Below are 21,826 nucleotides of genomic sequence, written 5' to 3' on the forward strand. Positions count from 1 at the left end.
CGTGGTAGCTGAGAGCCTAGCAAGACAGTTGGAAGAAACTATGGAAATAGCCAAGTTAATGTATCAGTCGGAAGCGTTACGAGTTATTATTACAATTATACACCTTCACAACCACCTTCGTGGAAATTTATTTTTGGTACTCATTCATATCAAATCGACGATGCGGATTTCCATACACGACCGCGTATATCAAGAAACGCAGCTACATATAAGTTTCCCCAGTTTCTACATAAATAGTATGGCGTTATATCCGAGAAAAGTGATTTTATGGCTGTTTATCACTAACTTACACGTAAGATAGCGTTACCATACGTCCTCTTTTAAGAGGATTTGTCCTCTGTTTTGACTTTTTTTTGAAAGTGTCCTCGGAGGACGCCCTTTTGTCCTCTTTTTTGAGATTTTGTCCTCTTTTTTGAGAATTTTGGTCATATTTATAACGAAATTCGACTGAGATGCCGTAAATTAGCACCGAAGTGACGCTCCGGCGGGTATTTCGGGAGCCGAGTGGAAAGTTGACCTTTTTTTTCTAGTCGACCACCCGACAACGTGAAGCAAAAAACTATTTTGGGCACCGAGCGAGGAAGTTGACCTTTTTTTTAGTCAACCGACCATAAAGTGGGAAAAATTTAGCATTGTTTGAGAATTCTACTCCGGTTTTGCAAGTCTGAAAATTCTGAAAAAGGGTCCTCTTTTTAGATTTCCAAAATATGGTAACCCGAACTTCAGACAGATGACGATTGCGTGATAGTTAAGCTGAACGTGCAAAAGGAGTCCGCGAAGACGAAAAGGTTGAGAACCACTAGTAGCGCCTGTAACGGGGAAGATAATTCTTTTTTGATACACGCTAGCACACGGCTTGTTAGTGTCATTCAATAGACATCTTTTTATGTAATAGTTTTCGTGATAATAATAATTCGGTATTCTGAAACTAACTGCATAAAAAGAAAGAATATGTCCCGCTATCCGACAAGATAGCCTAATGGTTAAGCGTCCGGGTTCTTGATCGGTAGGTCGTGGGTTCGATCCCCGGCCGGGTCAGACCAAAGATCTGATTAGTAACACTGGTATCCATGACTTCCCTGCTTGGCGCTCATGCATTACTGGGATAGCATGGAGGGGTGGAGCAAGACTTTAGAAAGCCGTACAAGGCTGTATCTGCATCTTCCTTGTCTAGCGGCATATGCACGTCATGCACTCGTGATATGCATATGCGCAGATCGTGTGTATCTGTATAATGAGTGGTGTTTATGCCGCAAAAAACATCAAGGACAAAAAATGAAGTACGTCCTTTCCTTCTTCTCGTTTCTAATAACCGCCTCATGTGCGTTACTACAATTTCGAGTGCGTATCTATTCGGCGATCCGTAGCCAGGATAAACAAAAATATTGGGCTTCGTTCAGATTCCGATATTTTGAAGTTGTCCGCATTAACATTGTTGTTACCGTGGTGTATGAGCGGAGTTACCGTTAGCTATTCATGCACTAAATAAATTGCAGTCTAATCATGGTGAAGTTAACGAAAGAAGTTGTACTTCGACGAGCACGCTCTCATAGCCTCGAATCTGTTAAAAAGTTGAATTGTTGGTAAGTTATTGGTAAATTTTTATCACAATCATTCGCCGTTAATAATTCGAACAGTAAACTTTATTTTACCAATTTCAGGAATTCAAAGCTGACTGATGTGAGTATTTGTCTCCTGATATATAAATCCTATAAAACTTTATAGTGTTGTTTGTAGTTTTAGTACCATAGTATTGAATACTTTCTTTGTAAGACATAATTTTCCAGAATTGATTAATTTCCGAACTTCCAGGTGTCTATGGTGTCCGAATTGGAAAATGTGGAAGTCATCAGTGCCAGGTAGGTTATACTTATGTCGTGAACATGAATGTCAATGTAATTATCAATCTTTTCATCTCTAGTACAAACTGTATAGACAGCTTGGAAGCATTTGCAAAATGCTCCAGTCTGAGAGAGCTTTACCTTCGTCGAAATTCCATTAAAAGTCTTGAAGAAGTGCTACACTTGAGAAGCTTGCCAAACTTGAGGTAAAGTGATATTTTCGTTGGAGCTCGTTGAAATATTGCTAACCGTGTTCACAGGGTTCTATGGCTCTCTGGGAATCCATGCTGCAAAGAGGTCTCCGAAGATAAATATCGCATGACTGTTATCAAAGCCCTACCGTCACTAACGAAACTTGACAATGTCGGTATGTCTGCAATCCGTAAATCAGTCACCTCTGTATTCTTGTTTCAATTAATCTATTTCGTGTATGCTTGATCATAAACACGGATAAATTCATTTCAAGCATTCATCTCAAATGTTGCAATCCATTATGCTCTCTGTTTCAAATATAGTCTGATATGTCCGAATATGAATTCTCACTAACTATATGGAGTCTATACCGGTACCCAGTTTCGTTCTGAAGAGGCTTGTGCTCTTCAAAGTTTAGCAGAACATGGATACGGTGCAATATTACTCCCATTATATTTGATTGAGACTTTGAAATTTACTAAGTTACTGATCAGATATGGAGATAAGTTATGGCCAACTAATGTTTCATGTTGTAGGATTACATAAACTTTGGGTATATGGTATGTGTTGTCCTTTTCAGTAGATTTTCGTTAATGTTGTGATCATACAGACATAATCGTCTACAGCAGTGATTACCAAACTGTGAACCGCCACAGATTATCAGGAGTGCCACAAATCTTTTTGAAAGGAACCGTATTAATATTTAAAATAAAAAATCCGGACAAGCGTACTGTATACGACTTGAAAGCGTTCTAGCTGGGTAAAAGTTTCTTTCTGAAATGTTTGACCAATTGGACAGTCTGAATTCTAGCCTCGAAGGTCCATATGAATATGTTAAGAGACCAACGGTTGAAGTTGTGGAAAGCCAAGGCCCCGAAGAAAGTCTTTGACGGGTTTCCGACTCGTAATGTATCAACTCATATACATGAAACATGAACTCATTCCGTAAATCATGTGCACATTGTTTGGACTTCAGCTTCACTGCAACGTTACTTCCCAGTATTTCACGTTGGGAACGTTAGATTGGAAGTTCATCTATTCGGAAGCAATGAATGAAGCAATCTTTCTGTAGAGCCGGGGTTCTCAACCTGGGGGGCGTGAAACATCTGAAGGGGGGCGCGAAGAAGCAGTCACCTGAAAAAAAAATTGCGCGCCTGGCACGATTTACCTCCATTACACGCGTGTTTCTCTCTATATAGACCCAATTTCATATTTTTTATTCTCTCATCAACATTCATAACCGACCATACCACCAAACAATCTGTTGGGGTTGCTAGCATCCCAGTTCAATTTTGTGATATGACGATAAGGGGGCGCGAAATTTTTCAATATCAAAAAGGGGGGCGTGTCTAAAAAAAGGTTGAGAACCACTGCTGTAGAGGAAGAACTGCTCATTGATTTACGAAACGCTGTTTCTGCAAAAAAATGAACGAGGTTTGGCTGTAAGACATCAAAATCGTGAAATCCCTCAATCGAGATTATAGCGCCATCTGTATCTCTTAACTGAACTCAACTTCTCTATGAATGTGAACATGGTGACTGCTTGGAATTGACAAAATGCAGTCATGTTTGTCGGCAATGCAACCTCGTTTCAGTGGTATATGTTCGGCATTAACATTCCATCGCATTAACACGTGAAATAATTATTTAAAGCAACATTTCTTCCCTTGTGAGTGTGACATGAGTGTTTTATAATTTTTTCAATGTGCCACAACCTGAAAAACATTTGGGAAACACGAGTCTACATCACCACATGGTAACATTAGTGATAAATTTCACCATGTATTTGAGTACTGTTGCTTCATTAATGATTAAAAGATTTCAAGGCCTTTTACAGTATCTCTTCAAAAGTATCCTTTTGCCAGTATTAACACCATGTTACACAGAAAATCGCCTAGAAACTGTGCAATAATATTAATATCAATACCTTATACTCAGTTGGCAGGAATTCTATGATCGATTTTTGGTACCTGATTGTACTAATCTTCAAGCAATATCACCACTTGGCCATAAATGTACAATTTACTGCTCTACGTACAGTATTTTACATGTGAAGATATAATCATGACTTCCAAATCATGATTCAACCAAACATACTAGGCTTCACACGTGTCTTGGTTATTTTGATTCATAGGAAAAATGGTAACCTTTACTCGGGGCTGTAACTATTACCAGGCATGGCCCTCTAGTAATTTATGACTACTACAGGATGTTGGTTTATTGAAGCCTTGTCTCACTATGCCAATGTCACGGAAGTGAATCCCCTTAGACCGGCACGATTTTCTTTTCCCGGACTATTGCATACTCTTTATTTTCATCAAGTCATTACACAAGAAGAGTTCAAAAGATCAAGAATTGAAGGAGACGATCTTAAGACGTCAGATAATTCGCCGGAGGTAACCAAGGAATGTGACGGTGAAATAAGTCTCGGTGAAGGCGATCACATTGAGAAAGACGAAACCGAGAGTTGCGAAAAAGCAGAGGCCGACACCGATGTTAATGCCAGTTTACCTGGCTCAGTCATACAGGAAACGAAGTATGTACTGGTGGAATTACTATAGCAGTTTCTATTAACATTACTGTTACTTTTGTATGTAAATTTAATAGTGTCCCACGGCACGAAGTCGTAATATTTACTAAACTTTAAATCTGCTAACAGTAAAACTGGTGCCGATACCAGACACCTGGTTTCTTTGTTTTGAAACAAAGCCCGCCTTCACTAATATCTTAACCACTATAAGCCATTGTCCTCGGATTATTGCCCTACGCGGTACTCGATACGGATTTCAGATTTTTTAGTACAGCCGGTAATGAGGCAGGTCTTCGTGCTATCTACTTGTGTTATAGTGGCAGGGCTATTTTGTTTTGGTTGCTCTATTACATCGTAAGTGGATGGGAATATGCTTTTTCAAGTGCAGGGTATTTACTATTAATCGTCACATGTTTATTCAGGACTTTATGTGTGTGGTCCATTGTGACGCTTTACTACAATGTTTTCAAGGCGTGCCCGGGCTAGTCTGAACTCTTCTATTTGATTTGAACCTTGATCCGGTGTGTACTTAGCCGAGTGTTTCAAGGAAAACAGTACCGTCATGATCCGAACGGGATATTATCATTCCCAATGATATTGTTATCGCTTGTTACACCATCGTGGCAACACATCACTGTTCTTTGACAGTGAATTACGGAAACAGCTTGGGTTCAAGCCGTTGCCTCCGGTCACGTTATCGACTGGCAAAAGGACGTTGTCAGAGTCACGTACAATGGGACAGACGACCACCAGCATCCACGTGTTGACCGCCTCGCTCGCTTTAATCCGAGATATGGACGAGGAGGCGCTCATGACATTGCGCGATGCGATCAACAGCCGGCTTTACGTTTTGGAACAAGAAGCGGTGTGTATAACATCTTGTATTTTTGCCAAATCGAATCAGAATGTTAAAGTATGTAATGGCGATTTTGTTTCGAGTGATTCTCAGAAATGTGACACCTCATTAGATTCTAGAACCAAGGACAGTGTGGAGGTACCGGTATATATGACCTAGTGTGCCGAGAAGGGATCTATGATTCATGCAAAACCGATAATATTGACGCAATTGAACGCTATACTCTTAACAAATTTCACGGTTCACACGACTACAATATAACTGCGTACTGATATTTCGAAACAGTGGTTGATAGCTATTTCAGATCGCGTAACACTGTTGGTGAATCGGATATACGAAGGGTAGTGATGAAATTACCCTCAGGGTTCCATTGTCAAAAAAGCGACCAAACATGGCCGAGCTGGTACAACTGTTATATTGACACCATAAAAACCATTTCGACCCTTTCATTGTATCTTGTGGTGTGTTTTAAATAGAAATGCTATTGCTTCGCTAGGGACTTGCACTATTCTTTGTACAATGCCTCACTTGCCTCAGTCTTCTTGCTCAAAAAGCTGTCATCTCTCAATTTACAGAGACCACAATCAGCGTCGTCAAAACATACCAACTCTACAGATGAGTCAAGTCCATGCAAACGATCGACCTCTGAACTGGCCTGACGCCGCAACATTCTTGTTACAAACACGAACTGCCTGTCTGATGTCCACGCGACATCGACGTTAAAGACATAAAATGTCTGCGCTGTAAACCAATGACATCTGCATCTATTCGCTGCTACGACACTGGATAATACACGTATTCTACTGTCTACGGTACCACGAGGGTTATAGCCTATGAAATATTTATTTTGCATCTTTTAAGTAGCTTGAAACATTGTGATGTTACTGTTTATTTTTTCCAGTTCCTTAATAAAGGCCACACCAAACTTGTACACGCTTGTTCATCACGCAACTTTCGAATTCCGTCCAAATTGCTTCGGGCTTTAGGGAAAGATTCCGTCGGTCAAGGTTTCTTGGTCTTAAAAAACTGAAAAGTAACGGCATGAGGGTTTCTGTACATGTAACTTGTGTCTGACAGAACTAGAGTTTGATAAGCCTTCAACTACCTATCTTTTTAGTGAAGCAACAGCGGAAGACTAATCAACATAATTAAGAAAGTATGAAACTACATAACTAGAGCACCCGCAATTGTAATACCAGACTTGGTAGAACTTCTTGTTTGAAGCACTCCAGCAGGTGATGACTATTTCTTCAAGATTTTTAGTTTTCGAAGTCAAACTACTACTCGGATTTAGATTTTGTCAAGTAGAAAGTAGTGGTTGCATAGATTATAACTGAAATGATGATAAAAACTGCACAGTATGGCCCCTGTATCACGGTGACAGAATATAATTTGGTAAGTTGTACCAAGTCCTGAAATTTTGAAAGTTGTTCTTGACGATTACGTCAACAAATTATCCGAAATATCAATTGGCCACCTCTGCCAGCCCCAAGTTCCTTTTCAATTTCGCGGTTTCAGTGAACAAAGCACTAGAGGTGTTTTGGGACCTTTCCGTAATCTCTTCATGATATTGTTCAAGCAAAACAAGTCCACTATGAAAATAATCGACAAGCATATATGCGTCTTGAATTAACAGCGCATACCTGTCTAATTGCACCAAACACTTCGCCAAATCCCTTTGTCGGTTTAAATTTGTCAGATATCCACCCTGGCAATTGTGACTTTACGTCAGACCGATTATACCTCTTGTCCACCAGAACAATAGCAGCGTAGTCGTGTCTGAAATGTTCATAATCGGTTGTTCGCTAAATAATCCGTTGGCCGTTTTGTGTTATGTAATACTGATACGTATTGCATTATGATAGGATAAAATGATAACCACAGGTGGTCAAACTACTTGGTGTTGGTACGCAAGTAGAAGTAGCAATTTACAAGACATGTCAAAACTACTATGTGTGTAAGTAGAAAATAACTTGATTAAGTAATTTCAAAAAGTACATGTGGTAGAGTGATACTTTTAACAGTTAACGGAGGTTTCTACTTCCAAAATAATCAAGTGCATCGTAACGACTAATGCACATTGACACACATAAAGATGACGTATACACAATTACACATACCCATACCCCCAACTACTTTCTTCCCTAATTAAAATTGCAAGAAGTAAGCCTGGAACACCGATAAGTAGAAGTACGGTAGTCTAAAACATAACCCCTTCAATAAGTAGCGCAAGTGAGCAAAACCTAGAGGAGTACTTCGTTCAACGACCTCTGGTTATATTAAGACTTAGCACCCCATGATGAACTCATGGTTAATGGTTATATAAGCCAATACCTACCTATGACGTATCGCTCTTCCGATGGATTGATTCACGGCTTTCATGCAGAGGTTCTCATAATACGATTGCCCGGCGGTCTTCGCACCAACGTTGGGCTATGAAAAAGTAGGCTACTCGTTGAAACTTTACACGTGCCTGTCGTAAATATTCCAGGGAACCGAAGGAAAATCTATTTCCGTCGGATAATTTATAGATACCAAAGTAATTTCTGTGAATTCAAGCTAGGTACGGAACAAAGCGACAATTCCACGAGGTGTATGGCTTTAAACTTTAAATTAATCGACATGATACTGAAGTATACATGACAACGTAAAAAAACTAAAGTCGGACGTTGTTTAAGACAATACTGTCCAATTCTGACCAGTGACCAATGTTCCCTCTAATTTTTTACGGGTCCGCGCACACTCACCAACTCACTGCGCAAACTCTTGGACAACAGTGCGTAACGACTAAAAAACGGTCATCACATATGATTTTTTGTGCGCAACTTAGATCTTCTGTGCGCAGAGACCGTTTCAGGACTGCGCATTTGCGCACGTACGCAGCTTAGAGGGAACATTGCCAGTGACTATCATCCCGATGAAGCCTCTCAAATGCAAGGGGCTGAATACCGTTAGTAACAGTAAATCAAAAGTTAGTCACCATGTTTGCGTCTAAATAGGCCATTTTTTCTTTCAATTCCGCAGAGTACAAGTTTGGATAAGGCAGACCGACCATAACAATACATCTGCCTAAATCGTCAGAGAAGTTTATGCCTTCGCTCATCTTGCCACCGACAACGCTGAGCAGCAATGCTCCTGAAAATTAAAGTTACAGTGTTTGAAACGCACCTAGATCAGGGGAAAGCCATACGCTTCAGAGAATCAATTCTTCCGTATACTTTAGTAGCAGACATGACCTTGTCATTTTCACGTCACAAAACAGTGCATTCATACATATTTTCTACACTAGTTAGAAACAACGTGTGCCAGAAAGATTTTCTAAAAAAAGAGTTTTGATTCCACGTGCCCAATCACTTGCCAGTTAAGCCAGATTTCATAGCTTTGGTCCTTTGAATTGAAGTGGAATACTCCGCGAGAACACGGTCAGCGTGACCACTTTTCCTTGATTCTCGAAATATCTGTAAAATTCAAGCATGTAGTTATCGGAATAGTGAAATCCCTGTATCTGAAAGGTGAACTGCACATCTATTTTTGGAAGTATTGAAGGAATGCGCAATGCCCTTTGCGAGATATCTTTTCACTCTATCCTCTTCAACTAAATCTAGCAGGAAAATATTACTTCTTGTGGGCTGTGTTGTCATTATCGTAAACATACGCGGCAGGCTGAGAGCCCTTGAATAGATTCCAATAAAAGTTGGAGAGTTGAAACAGAAAAGCCATATCATGTGTCATAAATCACTCTTCCTAACGTCAAAAAAATGACCCTTTTTCAGTCAATTCACCAGCAATCAGAGTTAAGAGAATATATTTCCCGTTTATATTTTCTTTTTTTCGGATCCGTAAATATGGGGAGGGGGGGATTTGTGTCGAGATTGATAAGGGGACGATGAGTCATAAAGGTTGGAAACTACTGATCTACATCATGATGGAACCAAGAAAGGAGAACAGAAATCCAAATTAAATCAAGTATCATCGCCAAGAATTGTACCGATACTCGAACCATGAAGGCAAAAAGCAATTTGAGTTTGAAATGTTCATGTTAGTACTCAAACTCTTACAAAAGTTTGTGTTCACACGTACAAGAACCACGAGAGCCATCCCTACATGAGCAATTGAGCATACTCCAGTAAGCGAGATAGGAATCTGCCACAACACCACAACGATGCCAGTTTGGCAAGTCCGTGCAAGACATACCTTTTTCTTCATCTCGATTTGCTTCAAAATTCCAGTCGCACCCCATCGAGCGTAGACCACGCTCTCGTAATCGTAAGACGGAAAGAAACAAACGATGCCGCCCGGGATTACGTTGCACAAGTTGCACAGAGACCGTCCGAGTTCGTCGATCTACGACAAATATATTTTATACATATTTCTTTCATCGCGACAGCCATTACCTTTATTACTTGAGTGCCTCTTTTCGAGAGTTATAGGCACACTAACGGGTACAGTACAACATAACAAGCATAATTACGGACCATGAAATTGGTCTTGCACGACAAACATACAAGTATGCAAGGATGGCATTAATTAGGATTTGAGAAAACTGTAGCTAGATCGAATTTGGACTTTTTTCAAGTTGGATTTGGCATATGACATAAATTTATTAGCAATTTACAATTTATACGAGACTTAAGAATAAAATTTCTGTTGTTACCGGACTTACCCACGACCCGACACTAGGATTTGAACTTCAAACCCGGACCAGGTACTATATTTGAAAACATTGAACCCGCTCGTATCTGGTATATTGTATAAAAGTTTGTTGTTTCCATTCTTCAAATGCTAATTTCCTGGTTTGTAATTTCAGTTGTTATATCATATCTCATAATGTCGGTTTCACTTTTGAATCTGTTTCAATGCCTTTCGTGTCCCGATAACTCTCAATGAGAGACACCCGAAAAGTTATGATAAATGCATTCTCGCAATGGATGGATGTCGAGATGAAACCAATCTTCCAGTTATGCACCCATGATCCAGCTTTGAAACAGCCACATATTTATTGAGAAAGCAAACAGACGTTACCCACCAATTTTGTGCTCTTCCTCTGCGCGAACGTGAATTCGAATTCCGTACCTGCCGGACCCTGCGACAGGGTAACCGGCAACAACTGATCTTTATCGATAACGTGACCGCACGAGAATTGAAATATTCTATCGTCCCGCACCGCAAGAGGAGTTAGCAACTGGTTGATGAAACTGGAACAGGGTTGCATGGTTCCACCCGCGACGATCACAGCCCTGCAATCCTGAAGTTGCAAACATAATCAATTTAAACTCTGTATTTTGCTAACAGGTCTTCGTGTCCAGAATATGCCTTATTCCTCGTGTGACTGCGAGAAAAAACGGACGAGACTGACCAATACGATGCATTTACTTACTGCAAGCTGGGAAGTGTTAAGAGCAAATTCAGGATGTAAATTATGAATGTTGTGTGAAAGTAATACTGTAATTTTATAGTCAATTACATGAAGTTATGTAAGGTTACCAAATTTTGGAAATCTGAAAAGAGGACACTTTTTCAAAATTTTCAGGCATACATAACCGAGTAAAATCCGGAAAAAATGGTAAAAATTTTGCCCGACTTTGTGGTTGGTTGACTAAGAAAAAGTTGTGGTTGGTTGACTAAGAAAAAGTAGGTCAACTCTCCAGCTCCACTCCCGAAATGCCCGCTGGAACGTTACTTGAGTAGTGATATCCTGCATCTCAGTCCAGTTTTAGCTTATATTTAACCAAAATTCTCAAAAATGAGGACAAAATCTCAAAAAAGAGGACATTTGGGCGTCCTCCGGGGACGCTTTCAAAAAAGTCAAAAAAGAGGACTAATCCTCTTAAAAGAGGACGTATGGAAACCCAAAGTATTAGTGATTTCCGAGACATGTCAAACCACTTGAAGAAGAAACAGAAAATGGAGGCCTGAAAAATATTGAAGTAAGAAGCAGGGTTGTAATGACTTGCCCTGACTAGATTCATTCTCTCAAAATACGGAAATGACTTGACTCGAGTCAACCTGTGCATTGAATGATTGATTCGACTTGGACTCGAGCCATTGCGCACGACTCGAACCAAGTCATATGACTCGAGACACGGACGGCCAAGACCGACATTTCATTGTAATTTCGAAGAATAGTAAATTATAACCACACTGTTGGGATTTCGTCTATTGGTACTTGTACTTGGAAATGCGACCATAAACTACACCATAAGTGAGTAAAATTAGTATATTATAAATGCGAACTATTCAATATCACCAAACAGAGTTCTAAAAAGTGGGTCGAACAATACTTCGACTGAAAACTGAGCAGTAGGGCTCTTCAAAAATGACTTTTTTTCTCAAATCGTACTGGCTACTTGATAAAATTGTTAGGTTACCTAATTTAAGCCTACACACAAAATTTGGTTCAATTCCAGCCAGTAACCGCTTTGCTATAGGAGAAGAAAGTTTCTAATTATTATATAAAAATAAATAATAAAAAATTTGAAAATTTTCTGCTCACCCCATGAAAGTGTTAGGCTGTCTATAGAAACGATCCTCACCAAATTTGGTTCAATTCCAACCAGTGGATGCGGAGTTATTGCCGTCGAAAACTTTGGATTCGAATAAAATAGTATTTACGGTGAGCACGACTATAATAAATAAACAAAGAATCGGTCACCGTAAATACTATTTTATTCAAATCCAAATTTTTCGACGGCAATATCTCCGCTTCCACTGGTTGGAATTGAACCAAATTTGGTGAGCATGGTTTGTATAGACAGCCCAACACTTTCATGGGGTGAACAGAAAATTTTCAAATTTTTTATTGTTTATTTTTATATAATAAATATGAACTTTCTTCTCCTATAGCAAAGCGGTTACTAGCTGGAATTGAACCAAATTTTGTGTGTAGGCTTAAATTAGGTAACCTAACAATTTTATCAAGTAACCAGTACGATTTGAGAAAAAAAGTCATTTTTGAAGAGCCCTACTGAGCAGTCAACACAATGACTCGGACTCGACCCTCATTTCTGACTTGGACTCGGACTTGACTCGGTGGCGAATCGAAAATGACTCGACTCAAAACTATAAATGTGAGATTGACTTGTGACTCGGAGCCTTGTGATTTGGTTACAACCTTGGTAAGAAGTTTGAAAAACCAAAAGCAGATTTGATCGAGGAGTATGGGGTAACAGGCGTCATTAATGACGAGCTCTTCAGAGAATACTGTCAGATATATCAAAATCTGAAGGTGTAACTGCTATGTAACACGCTACAGGAGTCGGTAGACATTCAATGCTTACGCGGCAACTAGCAGTAAACTCACTTTACCTCGACTATATCTTTAAAATGTTGGGCGGGATTCAGAAGCAAAAACTTGATTGATGCGGCGCCTCGAAGCTGAGAAGGCGAAACGTCCGACGAATTTTTTACGCTGGTTACCGCAATTCTGCCGTCATCATTGGCGGACGTCAGCGATAATAAAAAGCTTTCGATGTGCATCAAAGGCGATCTCATTGTCGACTGTGAAGTAACGTCGGCCATTGCCGGAAGCGATTTGATATCTGCTGTGAATAACATTGTTGTGAAAGGCTTCGATAACAAGCTTGGACAACTTCAAAAAACTTCAACGACACATCAATTTTCACCTGGTATAGCATTTACGCATTTCTTTGCGCGACAGAACTGTACTATAGTTCCTATGATTTGAGTACAAGGCTACAATTATAATGCCAATATTGAGTTTGTACACAATGAGCACAAAGACCTGTCATAATGGAAGGCAATGCAACCTTTATTTTAATTGTTATAGTCATGATATATCTACGATACACAATCCCCAACAAATACATTCACAGAAACAAGGCAATATTAGAAATAATAGCAACCAGTTAAAATTCATTGGAAATTCTCTGAAAATATCGCCGGGCGGTATTTTTCAGTTAATGTATGCACACCTGTTTCGTTGGCACTTGCCAAGAAGTTGGACACCAACGTGTTTTCTTTCTTGGAGTTGACAACACCCGTCTCAGCGTATCTCTCGACGAAGCCATTCAATTTCTTGGAAATAAGACTTCTTTCGCAATAGCGCAGTACCTAACATCAGAATGAGAAATATTTCAATAGGGCTGACTTCTCAACAGTTCCTACGAATACCTTTCCATTTAACGTTGACAGCAATAATAAATAATAAATTGTCTCACACTTTTACCCACAGAGAAGTATAGAGACGAATTTTGTTTTCAGCAATGTACAAATTTCGGGATCATGTTATGAAACACAAGTCTGATGATCCTACTCCCAACCAGTGAAGTGCGATGGTCTTCAATCCACTTGGATCACTGTAGGCCGTCTAGTTATTAGATTCCGACGAGTTGCATAAATTCCTACCTTGAACAAGTTCAAATTATCCAAATTGGTTTTGAAGAGGAAATCATTGATCTTCATCAAACAGGTCTCCGTTACCGTGGTTCCGGGGAGGCGTTCTTTTGAACATTGAATTTCTAAGCAACATAAGAGATCAAAACTTCCAGACAGAAACTACAAGATATTTCAAGCGTGAACCATACCAACCTGCAGTCTGCGCGTGTCGTTTCTCAAGCCCCATCGCCGCTAAAAATTTCCGCAAAATATACAATATCCTTTTGACGTACATCAAATTTTCCGCTTTCAACCTTTTGCTGAACTTGCGAACGTACTGCTCCAGCTGGTTGTGTGCTTTTTGAACTTGGGAGAAAGTGACCTAAAAATGGAGCCAGCGATCCAAACTTGAAGCCGGTCAGGAACTGATTTTTAGTTACCTCCACGCTGTGAATATTAGCGATCGTGTCAACGAGGTTGTGCGCTTCATCGATGATAACGACGGAATCTTTTAATTTTATTCCGGACGCCTTTCTTGTGGCGCTATGCATCAGAATTTGATAAGGCACTACAATTATTTGCGCGAATGCGGCAGCGCGCCTGTTAAAACGAACGTTAATTCAAATTACATCAATTAGAACAGAAAAGTCAAGCCACGTAAGTGCCAGCACCTAATAGAAAGATTAATTATTACAAGTTCGCGTTTACCTGGCTGCGTAATACGGACAAGCTTTACTTTCTTTTCCATGACCGACCAGTTCTTCGATGTCCTGTATTTTACCGATGATTTGATCGCTAAGATTCTCGATAGCACTCGCGCTTTTGAAGCAACATGACGATTGTTTCTTCTTACTAATTTTCTTGCTTTTGACTGCAGCGAAAGCAGATCGTCATATACCAATGATTATTACATGGAAAACAAAGATCACAAGATTTTTTCAGTAGCTTAATGGTTGATCATGATTGTGAAGCGAAGGTGGCTGTGATGAAAAATTCCATCATCTATTCAAGCACTATTGCTATCTGGATCATAGATGAAGATTGATTTTGGTACAGGAAATGTAATTGTGAGATCCAGTGTTTAGATGTTTAGACAGAGGATATAAACATAAAGTAATATTGTCAAACATTTTACAGAAATAATTTCAACTGCACATATGAAGAACGCAGAATGTGGTCATCAGGGTTCACTGACACCATGACTGAAACACATTTCAGAAATCCGAGGTAGACTTCAATGCTAACGTTGTTTCATAGCTGAACAAAAGTGCTGAATTAAACAATGGATATAAGTGAGCAGCGTGCCTGTCTTTGTCTCTTCATTGCTCTTCTGCAAATCCAAACATCTATCGTTCATTTGTTGCACGGACGCTAGCCTCCTGACAGATTCGTTGATGCAAAGGCTCTGACGCGAGGCAAGTGCGGCGACGGTCACAAAGAATTCTGTGAAATACATCGCGCTCATATCTCGTCACAACTGTTTTTTATTAGCGTTATCCATACCGTCAGCCACGGAGTTATTGAACGATGATTTTTGGATTTCCTTTATAAATTGAGTCAATTGGGAATGCGTCCGACTGCAGTAATATACCTGCAAAACAAAACAAACCAACTTCGATACAGTAGAAATACAGCAAAAAGATATCAAACTCCCATTTTAGGAACCGGTACGCAAGTGATAAAACTAAGTAAGATGCGAACACAAAAATAATTATTCGATCGTAAGAGAGCTTCAAGTGCATAAATTTCCAAGATTCAACACAACATCGAGAGTTCAGATTCATAAATTAGGCGTGGACCAGAGATGAGCAGATTTGATACTATACCTCAAAATCATGTTCTAGATTTCAGATTCAAATCCAAGTCCTTATCCGGCAAAAACTGAGATTTTTATCAAGTTGTTGAATTAAGTTTTTTATTATATTCTTTATTCACAGTAGAACTGGTAAATACACACATAATCCGGGAAGCAACCTGCCCCCAAAGGCAAATGGCAAGATTGGAGTAAATTTTTAAAATTTCAGTAATACAGTCAAATTGTTATTCCTATGCAATACATGAAGAAGTCAGATTACAGTATTGCAGTAGATCAGAGGTCTCAAACACGCGGCCCGCCAGAGCATTTTGTGCGGCCCGCGACGTCATTTTAGATTTGTATTAATTTGACAATATATAAGTGTCACATATATCTTTTCAGGTTATAAAGTGAAAATTCCCTCTTAAATTGCTCCGAAAGCCTGAAACGCTACCATGCGGTGGAAGATTCACTATTTCGCCACAGTTCCAATTCATGATGACAAAACCTGACCCTTAGACGATTCGTGACTGAAATTTGTGAGTTGGACTTGGACGCGACCTTTCTTAGAATTACTCAGATTCGGGCTAACTCGATACAAAATGAAAATGACTCGAGTGGTCTGGGAGTAACTCGGAATGCAGTGAATTTGTTATAACCATGGACGTAACGAACTAATCGCGTATCAGGGAAAAAGTAATAGATCAGAACGTCGCAGCTTGGTATTTCGCTAACTAAGCAAGTAGTTATGGCAACCATTGGCAATCTTGTTAGTTACATCTTTGGTCGCTAAACCATGTTATTAAGGCCACTTAAAGGTACCGAGTACCGTAGTGGTACGCTCCAACGATGTAACAACAATGGGCCGTTCGGCGTTCCGACATTTCAATCATTAGGACACATTCATTAACATAGTTATATTTATATTTTTTCTGCTCCTATATTTGAAGATATTTGGCCATGAGATTAATAGTCTACTTATCAGAAGTATACCCGAATCCTGGATTGGAATTACAATGCCCAACCTAAAAATGTTTTGATTTCAGATCAATCTCTATTATCAATCTGTTAAATTCAAAATATTCATAGTAGCTGCAAAATTATAACCCGATAGCTTTTATGATGGCATCATACATTTGTCCGCCCATATGGTGTCTATATCTTATAATTGTTATATATCAAGTACAACAATAATTCTATTCAAATAGTTATAAATGTGATGATTCTTTTCGTGCCAGGCCTAAATTGATACAAGAGTAAATCACATTTTGACGATGTGTGTTTACTGTCAGTCTGCTTAATCGGCTCACTTTCAATAGGACAATTCATTCACGCCAAATAAGGCCTACTTGGAAAGACATAGAATACCCCTATAAATGCTGCGGCCCGCGGCCTCATCAAAACTGGAAAACTGGCCCGCGAGCACATTTGAGTTTGAGACCTCTGCAGTAGATGAAGAATTGGCAAGGGTTACAGAGCAGAGGTAGAGATGATTGAAAATGAAGAATCGAAATTACAGAAATTATGCTGTGATTCACAAGTGTAATTTTAGTCCAGTGGTGCATTCAAGGCCTTCCGAAGAATATGCACAGTGCCCAATAGCGTGATCTTTTGGATCATGTCAAATCGAACGTTACCCGGAATCTGTTGGATATGTCTCATGAGTTTTTTGCTTACGACCCCTGTAGCCCCAATGACTATCGGTACAATGTTTATTTTGCATCTCCACATTTTCTCGCATTCCCTTTTGAGGTCTGCATATTTCGGCTGTTTTTCTGATCCTTTTTGCATTATATTGTGATCAGCTGGGACAGCCAGTTCAATGAACAAGCATTCTCTAGTCTTTTTTAGTTTGATTATCATATCCGGGCGGTTGCTCCTGATTTCGCGGTCAATTGTAACTGGTACATCCCACAGAATTTTTACTTGGTCGTTTTCTGTCACTGGTGCTGGGTTGTAGTCATACCAATTTTTGTCGAAGTGTTGATGTTAAAATGTTTGCATAATTCAAGATGACTGTAGTGACCAATCCTATTGTGTCTCCATGTGTATTCGGTAGCTGCAAGTGCACCACAACCGGACATGAGATGTGCTACAGTTTCATTTTAGTTGTGGCACATTCTGCATTTGCCGTCCGTGTTTTGCTTCAGAATTCTTTTGCGATAGTATTTTGTAGGAAACGATTGGTCTTGTGCTGCGAAAATGAATCCTTCGCTTGCCGGTTTCAGGCCAGAGCTGGATAGCCAGGTCCATGAAAGCTCGTCTACATGGGGCTGTGAAGTTAACTTCTTGTGCTGTCCATGAAGAGGCATCGACTCCCATATCGTTTCTCTCATTTTGAGCGTAGCATTTTTGTATTGAACTCGTGCTGCTTTTGCTATTGTTGTGGGTTTGGCAACGGTGTTTTCAGCAGTGTACAGGTTAGCTGTTTCCATGTTGACTTCTCTGACATACTTGTCGTGACGATAGCTCAGAGATTTTGTTTTGCGCTGTTTGTCTTCCTGTGCAATGAGTTTGCAGTAAATGTTATCGCTGTTGTTGATGTACTGTGACAAGCCGATGATTTCTGTTTTGAAAGTTTGTTCAATTTCTTGTAGTCCTCGACCACCTTTTTTTCTGGGGATGTACAGTCTTTGTGTATCAGATTTTGGGTGATGCATGTGGTGCATTGTCATCAGTTTTCTTGTCTTTGTGTCCAATTTTTTAATTTCATCTTTGTGCGCCAGTTCACCACACCATTATTATTATTATTACTACTAAGAAGTCACACGAAAACTGTAAATTTTAATAAAATGCCTGCAAAATGTCAATTCCAAACCCGGCTTAGAGTATCGTAATTCCAAATTCTATCCAAGTCTGGCCAAAATCTTCAAATCCAGTTTTATCGAATCCAAATCGGGCAGGCAATAACGTAAACACTCAACAATGAGTTACCATATAATCCATGGAGGTCCGCATTTAAAACAAGAAAATTTACGGATGTACGTAGGGCGTAGGCCCACACTGCAGCGTAAAAACAGCGCTCAGTGTGCATATAAAATCACCGGAGTGACAAAATTACGTTGCGACTTTCCATCGATATTTTTACTAACTCGAATGACTGTATCATCTGCATCTTCTTCGTTGTCGACACATGCATGACGAGACGTGGCACTACTTTCATCGTCACTTTCATAATCTGCCAGCAACAAATCGAGGTCCGCTTCATTGTCGCAACACCCTACGTGAGCAACAGAATTAAAACAGAATTCAAACACGTAGGACAACATCTTCGGTACTTTCTGTAAGGCTGCATACCAATGTTACCTGATGGATCGTTGTCCCGTCGATCAAGCTCGCGTTTTGCTTGTTCAAGAAGCAATAATGTTCTGTCTTCCTTCTAAATGCAATGAAAAGGTAAAGACTTTCAGACAACTTTTTCCAGAAGTCGGACTGCCAGATGCAAATATTTGAAATGCTCATCTTCTTCAAAAATCCACTCATTTTCTTGAATTACATTCATTTTGTTGGCCTTGGACGCTATCACATCTGCTACTACAGTGGCGAGCAGAGGCAGTCAAACTAGTCAGCGTTGCTACTGAACTAACAGTAATGTCTCAAGTTTTTACTTTAGTGAAAACTAAGCCTACTTCAAGTGGAAGTAACAAATCAAATATGATTCTTTGTGACTAATGCAAAACGCCTAATGACACTACACTCTACACAAAGGTACAATATTCAAATATATATTTAGTCACCTCGATACAGGAGTTGCTTACGCTAAAACTCAGGGTAACGGCTAATACTAAAGATAAAGTATTTCAACTTTTCAAACTCCAAGTTGTAAAAGGTAAGTAAGTTTTGCCCAAACAATTGCTCCACATAGAAGTGGATGTAGTCCAAAAACATAACCACAAGACCATTGAGTAAGTGATTCAAGTTTTCAAAAGGTACTTGAGTCCTCGGAAAAGTAAAAGTACTTTGTTACTGACCACTTCTGGTAGCAACACTTGAGAAGAGTATCACTACGAGCTGGAAATTACAAACAATATACTGAAGACGACGTAATATCTATGGACAAGAGCAAATATCTACCCGCAAATCAGAATATTTGGCGCGTTTTCTTGACGGCTCAAGAGAATCCACACTCGACTTTTCGATGATCTTTTTCAGTTTTTCTTCTCGGCGAGCAATATCTTCAAGAAGTTTTTTCGCTTTTAATTGTTCGTCTTGATTGTCTCGTTTCTGAAAGAACTCTGACATCCAATCGGTTTCCGTTTGTTCCGATTTCACTTCCATCTTGAACAGCAAAATTTAATTAATACTTTTTTGCTGGTCTAATTCTATTTAACTATTAGACAGCAAGCAAAGACGCATCTGAAATCTTAATTCAAGTCTTCATCACTGCATATATTCCTGCATTGAGTAGTCTACAACTGTGTGAACAATTTTACAATTGCGTGACAGACATGCCCACTGTTCAAGTCGCCAGAAGTCCTTGATACAATCATGTGGAACTGCAATATAATAAGAGCGACGAAGCAGTAGTCTGCCAACTAAAAATTATAAATAAATCACGACGTATTCGGAACCTCTGAAATCTATGTGCTATTTCAGATGTCCAACATTAAATGTTGCTGGTCAAATTACAACATGCATGCAAGTCTTTTGTGGAGCTCATTGAATTGTATAATATACCGTTATATAAAAGCTAGACTTGCACAGATAGCCTTATCAACTAGACATAAACTAGTATTGAAGCCTCACTTGGAAAGGTCGGTTGTAACTTAATAAAGTGTAGGTAATATGATTTGTGGTTCTGTTTCTCCCGTACCCTATTATAACAAGCTGTCAGCAATTTCAGTCGATAGCTGTGATTCAAAACTAGCCCGCTAATGAAATTTTCCATAAATACCTCGGCAGTGGTTTGCTGCTTCAATCGTTCTTTGCGATTTCTCTCATAATCTCGTAGCCACGTAAGTGTTCCACAGATAAGACTCATGGACTTCCCCGTACCTGAAATACAGGCTTAGAGTAGTTCTATAGAAATACTCATAAATCAGGCAATAATATAAATCAATTACAACAGTTGAACAATTTCCAAATTTTTATCAATCATGTTTCTGAAAATAAAATACTCATAGCAATCAATCATGTTTCATATTTTATTCCAGCAAGATGACAAATACTCTGTCTGCATACACACTGTAAGGTTCACACCGGCACATTAATCATGGTAGCCTATAGTTAGCTGATCATTCTAAAGATTTCAAAGGGGATTCAAAACACTTGAATTTTGCCTCAGTTATGATTAAGATTATGCTTCAATTTGTATCATTAGCAGCTCAAATTCAAGCAGCGATACAGATGCATCCGTCATGAATGGATCATACGCTATGAAAAACGAAACAACAGTATACTGTACAGGGATATCTAGAAGTTCTAGATATCCCTGATACTGTATATTGTAAAACGGTGCCAAATACCGCAACATCGTACCGTAAAATAACAAAACCTGATACCAGACAAATTATATAACGTTGAAGATGTCAGCATCATCACTACTGCATATCTGTAAATTGTGAACAGCTGGAACATGCAAACTTACTCGCTTCAGGAAAGTGAGGAATATGGTAGTTTCAAGTTTCATACCTGTGGGACTTTCAAATATACCAATCTTTCCATTCTCCAGAGCTTGATAAAGATTTTTCATGAAATCTATTTGTATTTTATATGGAACGAATGGAAAAGGAAACTCCTCCGGAGACTCCATGGCCTATAACTAGGTATAGTGAGCACAACGCGTACTATACAACAGCGAAGACAAACACGATTCGCTTCGCTGTCTTACCTTTTCGCACAACTCACAATCTGTGGGATACATGGAGTGCTATTTGCAAATATATGGGAATCCCCCTTTGTGAGACTTTGAAATTTCCCGCGCGACAACTGTCACTCAGTGGATTTTAGGGATCAGGGGTCAGAGCAATGATATCATTGGTCAGAGTTAGGGTCATTTTATTGAAGTTATCATCAAATCACAATATCAGAAGTTTGTGACGGATTAAAAATATAAAAGGGTTTCGAAACGACTTGAAGTCGTCTTTTTATAGAACACTACTAGTCAGCCTTCAGGATTACCGGACCGCGACCTAACATATCGATCTCGCCGTCCGCCACATGTCACCTCGTTTTGTCGCTTGTCTTTTATATTATCTGCTTTACTTTCTGATTCAGTATGAATGCCTCTTCTCTACTTCGCCTAGGCCAAGGTGGGTGTCTGATTTCAAAGACTACTC

At 39.4% G+C, this 21,826-nt stretch overlaps 2 protein-coding genes across 2 annotated transcripts; one reads left to right on the forward strand and one right to left on the reverse strand.

The window, feature by feature from the left end:
* Positions 1-1,383: 1,383 nt before the first annotated feature.
* Positions 1,384-6,348, forward strand: LOC145433864 (cilia- and flagella-associated protein 410-like). Its single transcript, XM_080311118.1, has 8 exons — positions 1,384-1,583; positions 1,662-1,680; positions 1,813-1,859; positions 1,922-2,047; positions 2,102-2,208; positions 4,356-4,569; positions 5,212-5,428; positions 5,995-6,348. The coding sequence occupies exons 1-8, from the start codon at positions 1,504-1,506 to the stop codon at positions 6,076-6,078; spliced, it is 894 nt and encodes a 297-aa protein (XP_080167244.1). The 5' UTR covers positions 1,384-1,503; the 3' UTR covers positions 6,079-6,348.
* On the reverse strand, positions 6,244-21,422 carry LOC145433865 (ATP-dependent DNA helicase DDX11-like). The gene is made up of 20 exons (XM_080311119.1): positions 21,180-21,422; positions 20,443-20,543; positions 19,623-19,826; positions 18,855-18,927; positions 18,641-18,768; positions 15,257-15,344; positions 15,059-15,196; positions 14,462-14,624; positions 14,194-14,353; positions 13,967-14,135; positions 13,784-13,896; positions 13,351-13,489; positions 12,725-12,960; positions 10,446-10,664; positions 9,614-9,763; positions 8,778-8,877; positions 8,400-8,554; positions 7,758-7,852; positions 7,063-7,198; positions 6,244-6,445 (listed from the first exon to the last, which is right to left on the reverse strand). The coding sequence occupies exons 1-20, from the start codon at positions 21,298-21,300 to the stop codon at positions 6,422-6,424; spliced, it is 2,712 nt and encodes a 903-aa protein (XP_080167245.1). The 5' UTR covers positions 21,301-21,422; the 3' UTR covers positions 6,244-6,421.
* Between the last annotated feature and the right edge of the window lie 404 nt (positions 21,423-21,826).

The sequence above is a fragment of the Botryllus schlosseri genome, chromosome 2, assembly GCF_051294905.1.
Source record: "Botryllus schlosseri isolate E-star chromosome 2, Bs_hap1, whole genome shotgun sequence".
Classification (NCBI taxonomy): Eukaryota; Metazoa; Chordata; class Ascidiacea; order Stolidobranchia; family Styelidae; genus Botryllus; species Botryllus schlosseri.

Bases quoted from the DNA above. Each gene is read 5' to 3' on its own strand.
- LOC145433864 (XM_080311118.1), top strand. From the start codon at position 1,504: ATGGTGAAGTTAACGAAAGAAGTTGTACTTCGACGAGCACGCTCTCAT. The intron at 2,209-4,355 runs GTATGTCTGCAA...ATTTTCATCAAG, and splicing joins AACGAAACTTGACAATGTCG to TCATTACACAAGAAGAGTTC. The intron at 4,570-5,211 runs GTATGTACTGGT...GTTCTTTGACAG, and splicing joins TCAGTCATACAGGAAACGAA to TGAATTACGGAAACAGCTTG.
- LOC145433865 (XM_080311119.1), bottom strand. From the start codon at position 21,300: ATGGAGTCTCCGGAGGAGTTTCCTTTTCCATTCGTTCCATATAAAATA. The intron at 15,345-18,640 runs GTTAGTAAAAAT...TTTGTTTTGCAG, and splicing joins CAGATGATACAGTCATTCGA to GTATATTACTGCAGTCGGAC. The intron at 6,446-7,062 runs GTATGCGCTGTT...GTTACTTTTCAG, and splicing joins TGTTTGGTGCAATTAGACAG to TTTTTTAAGACCAAGAAACC.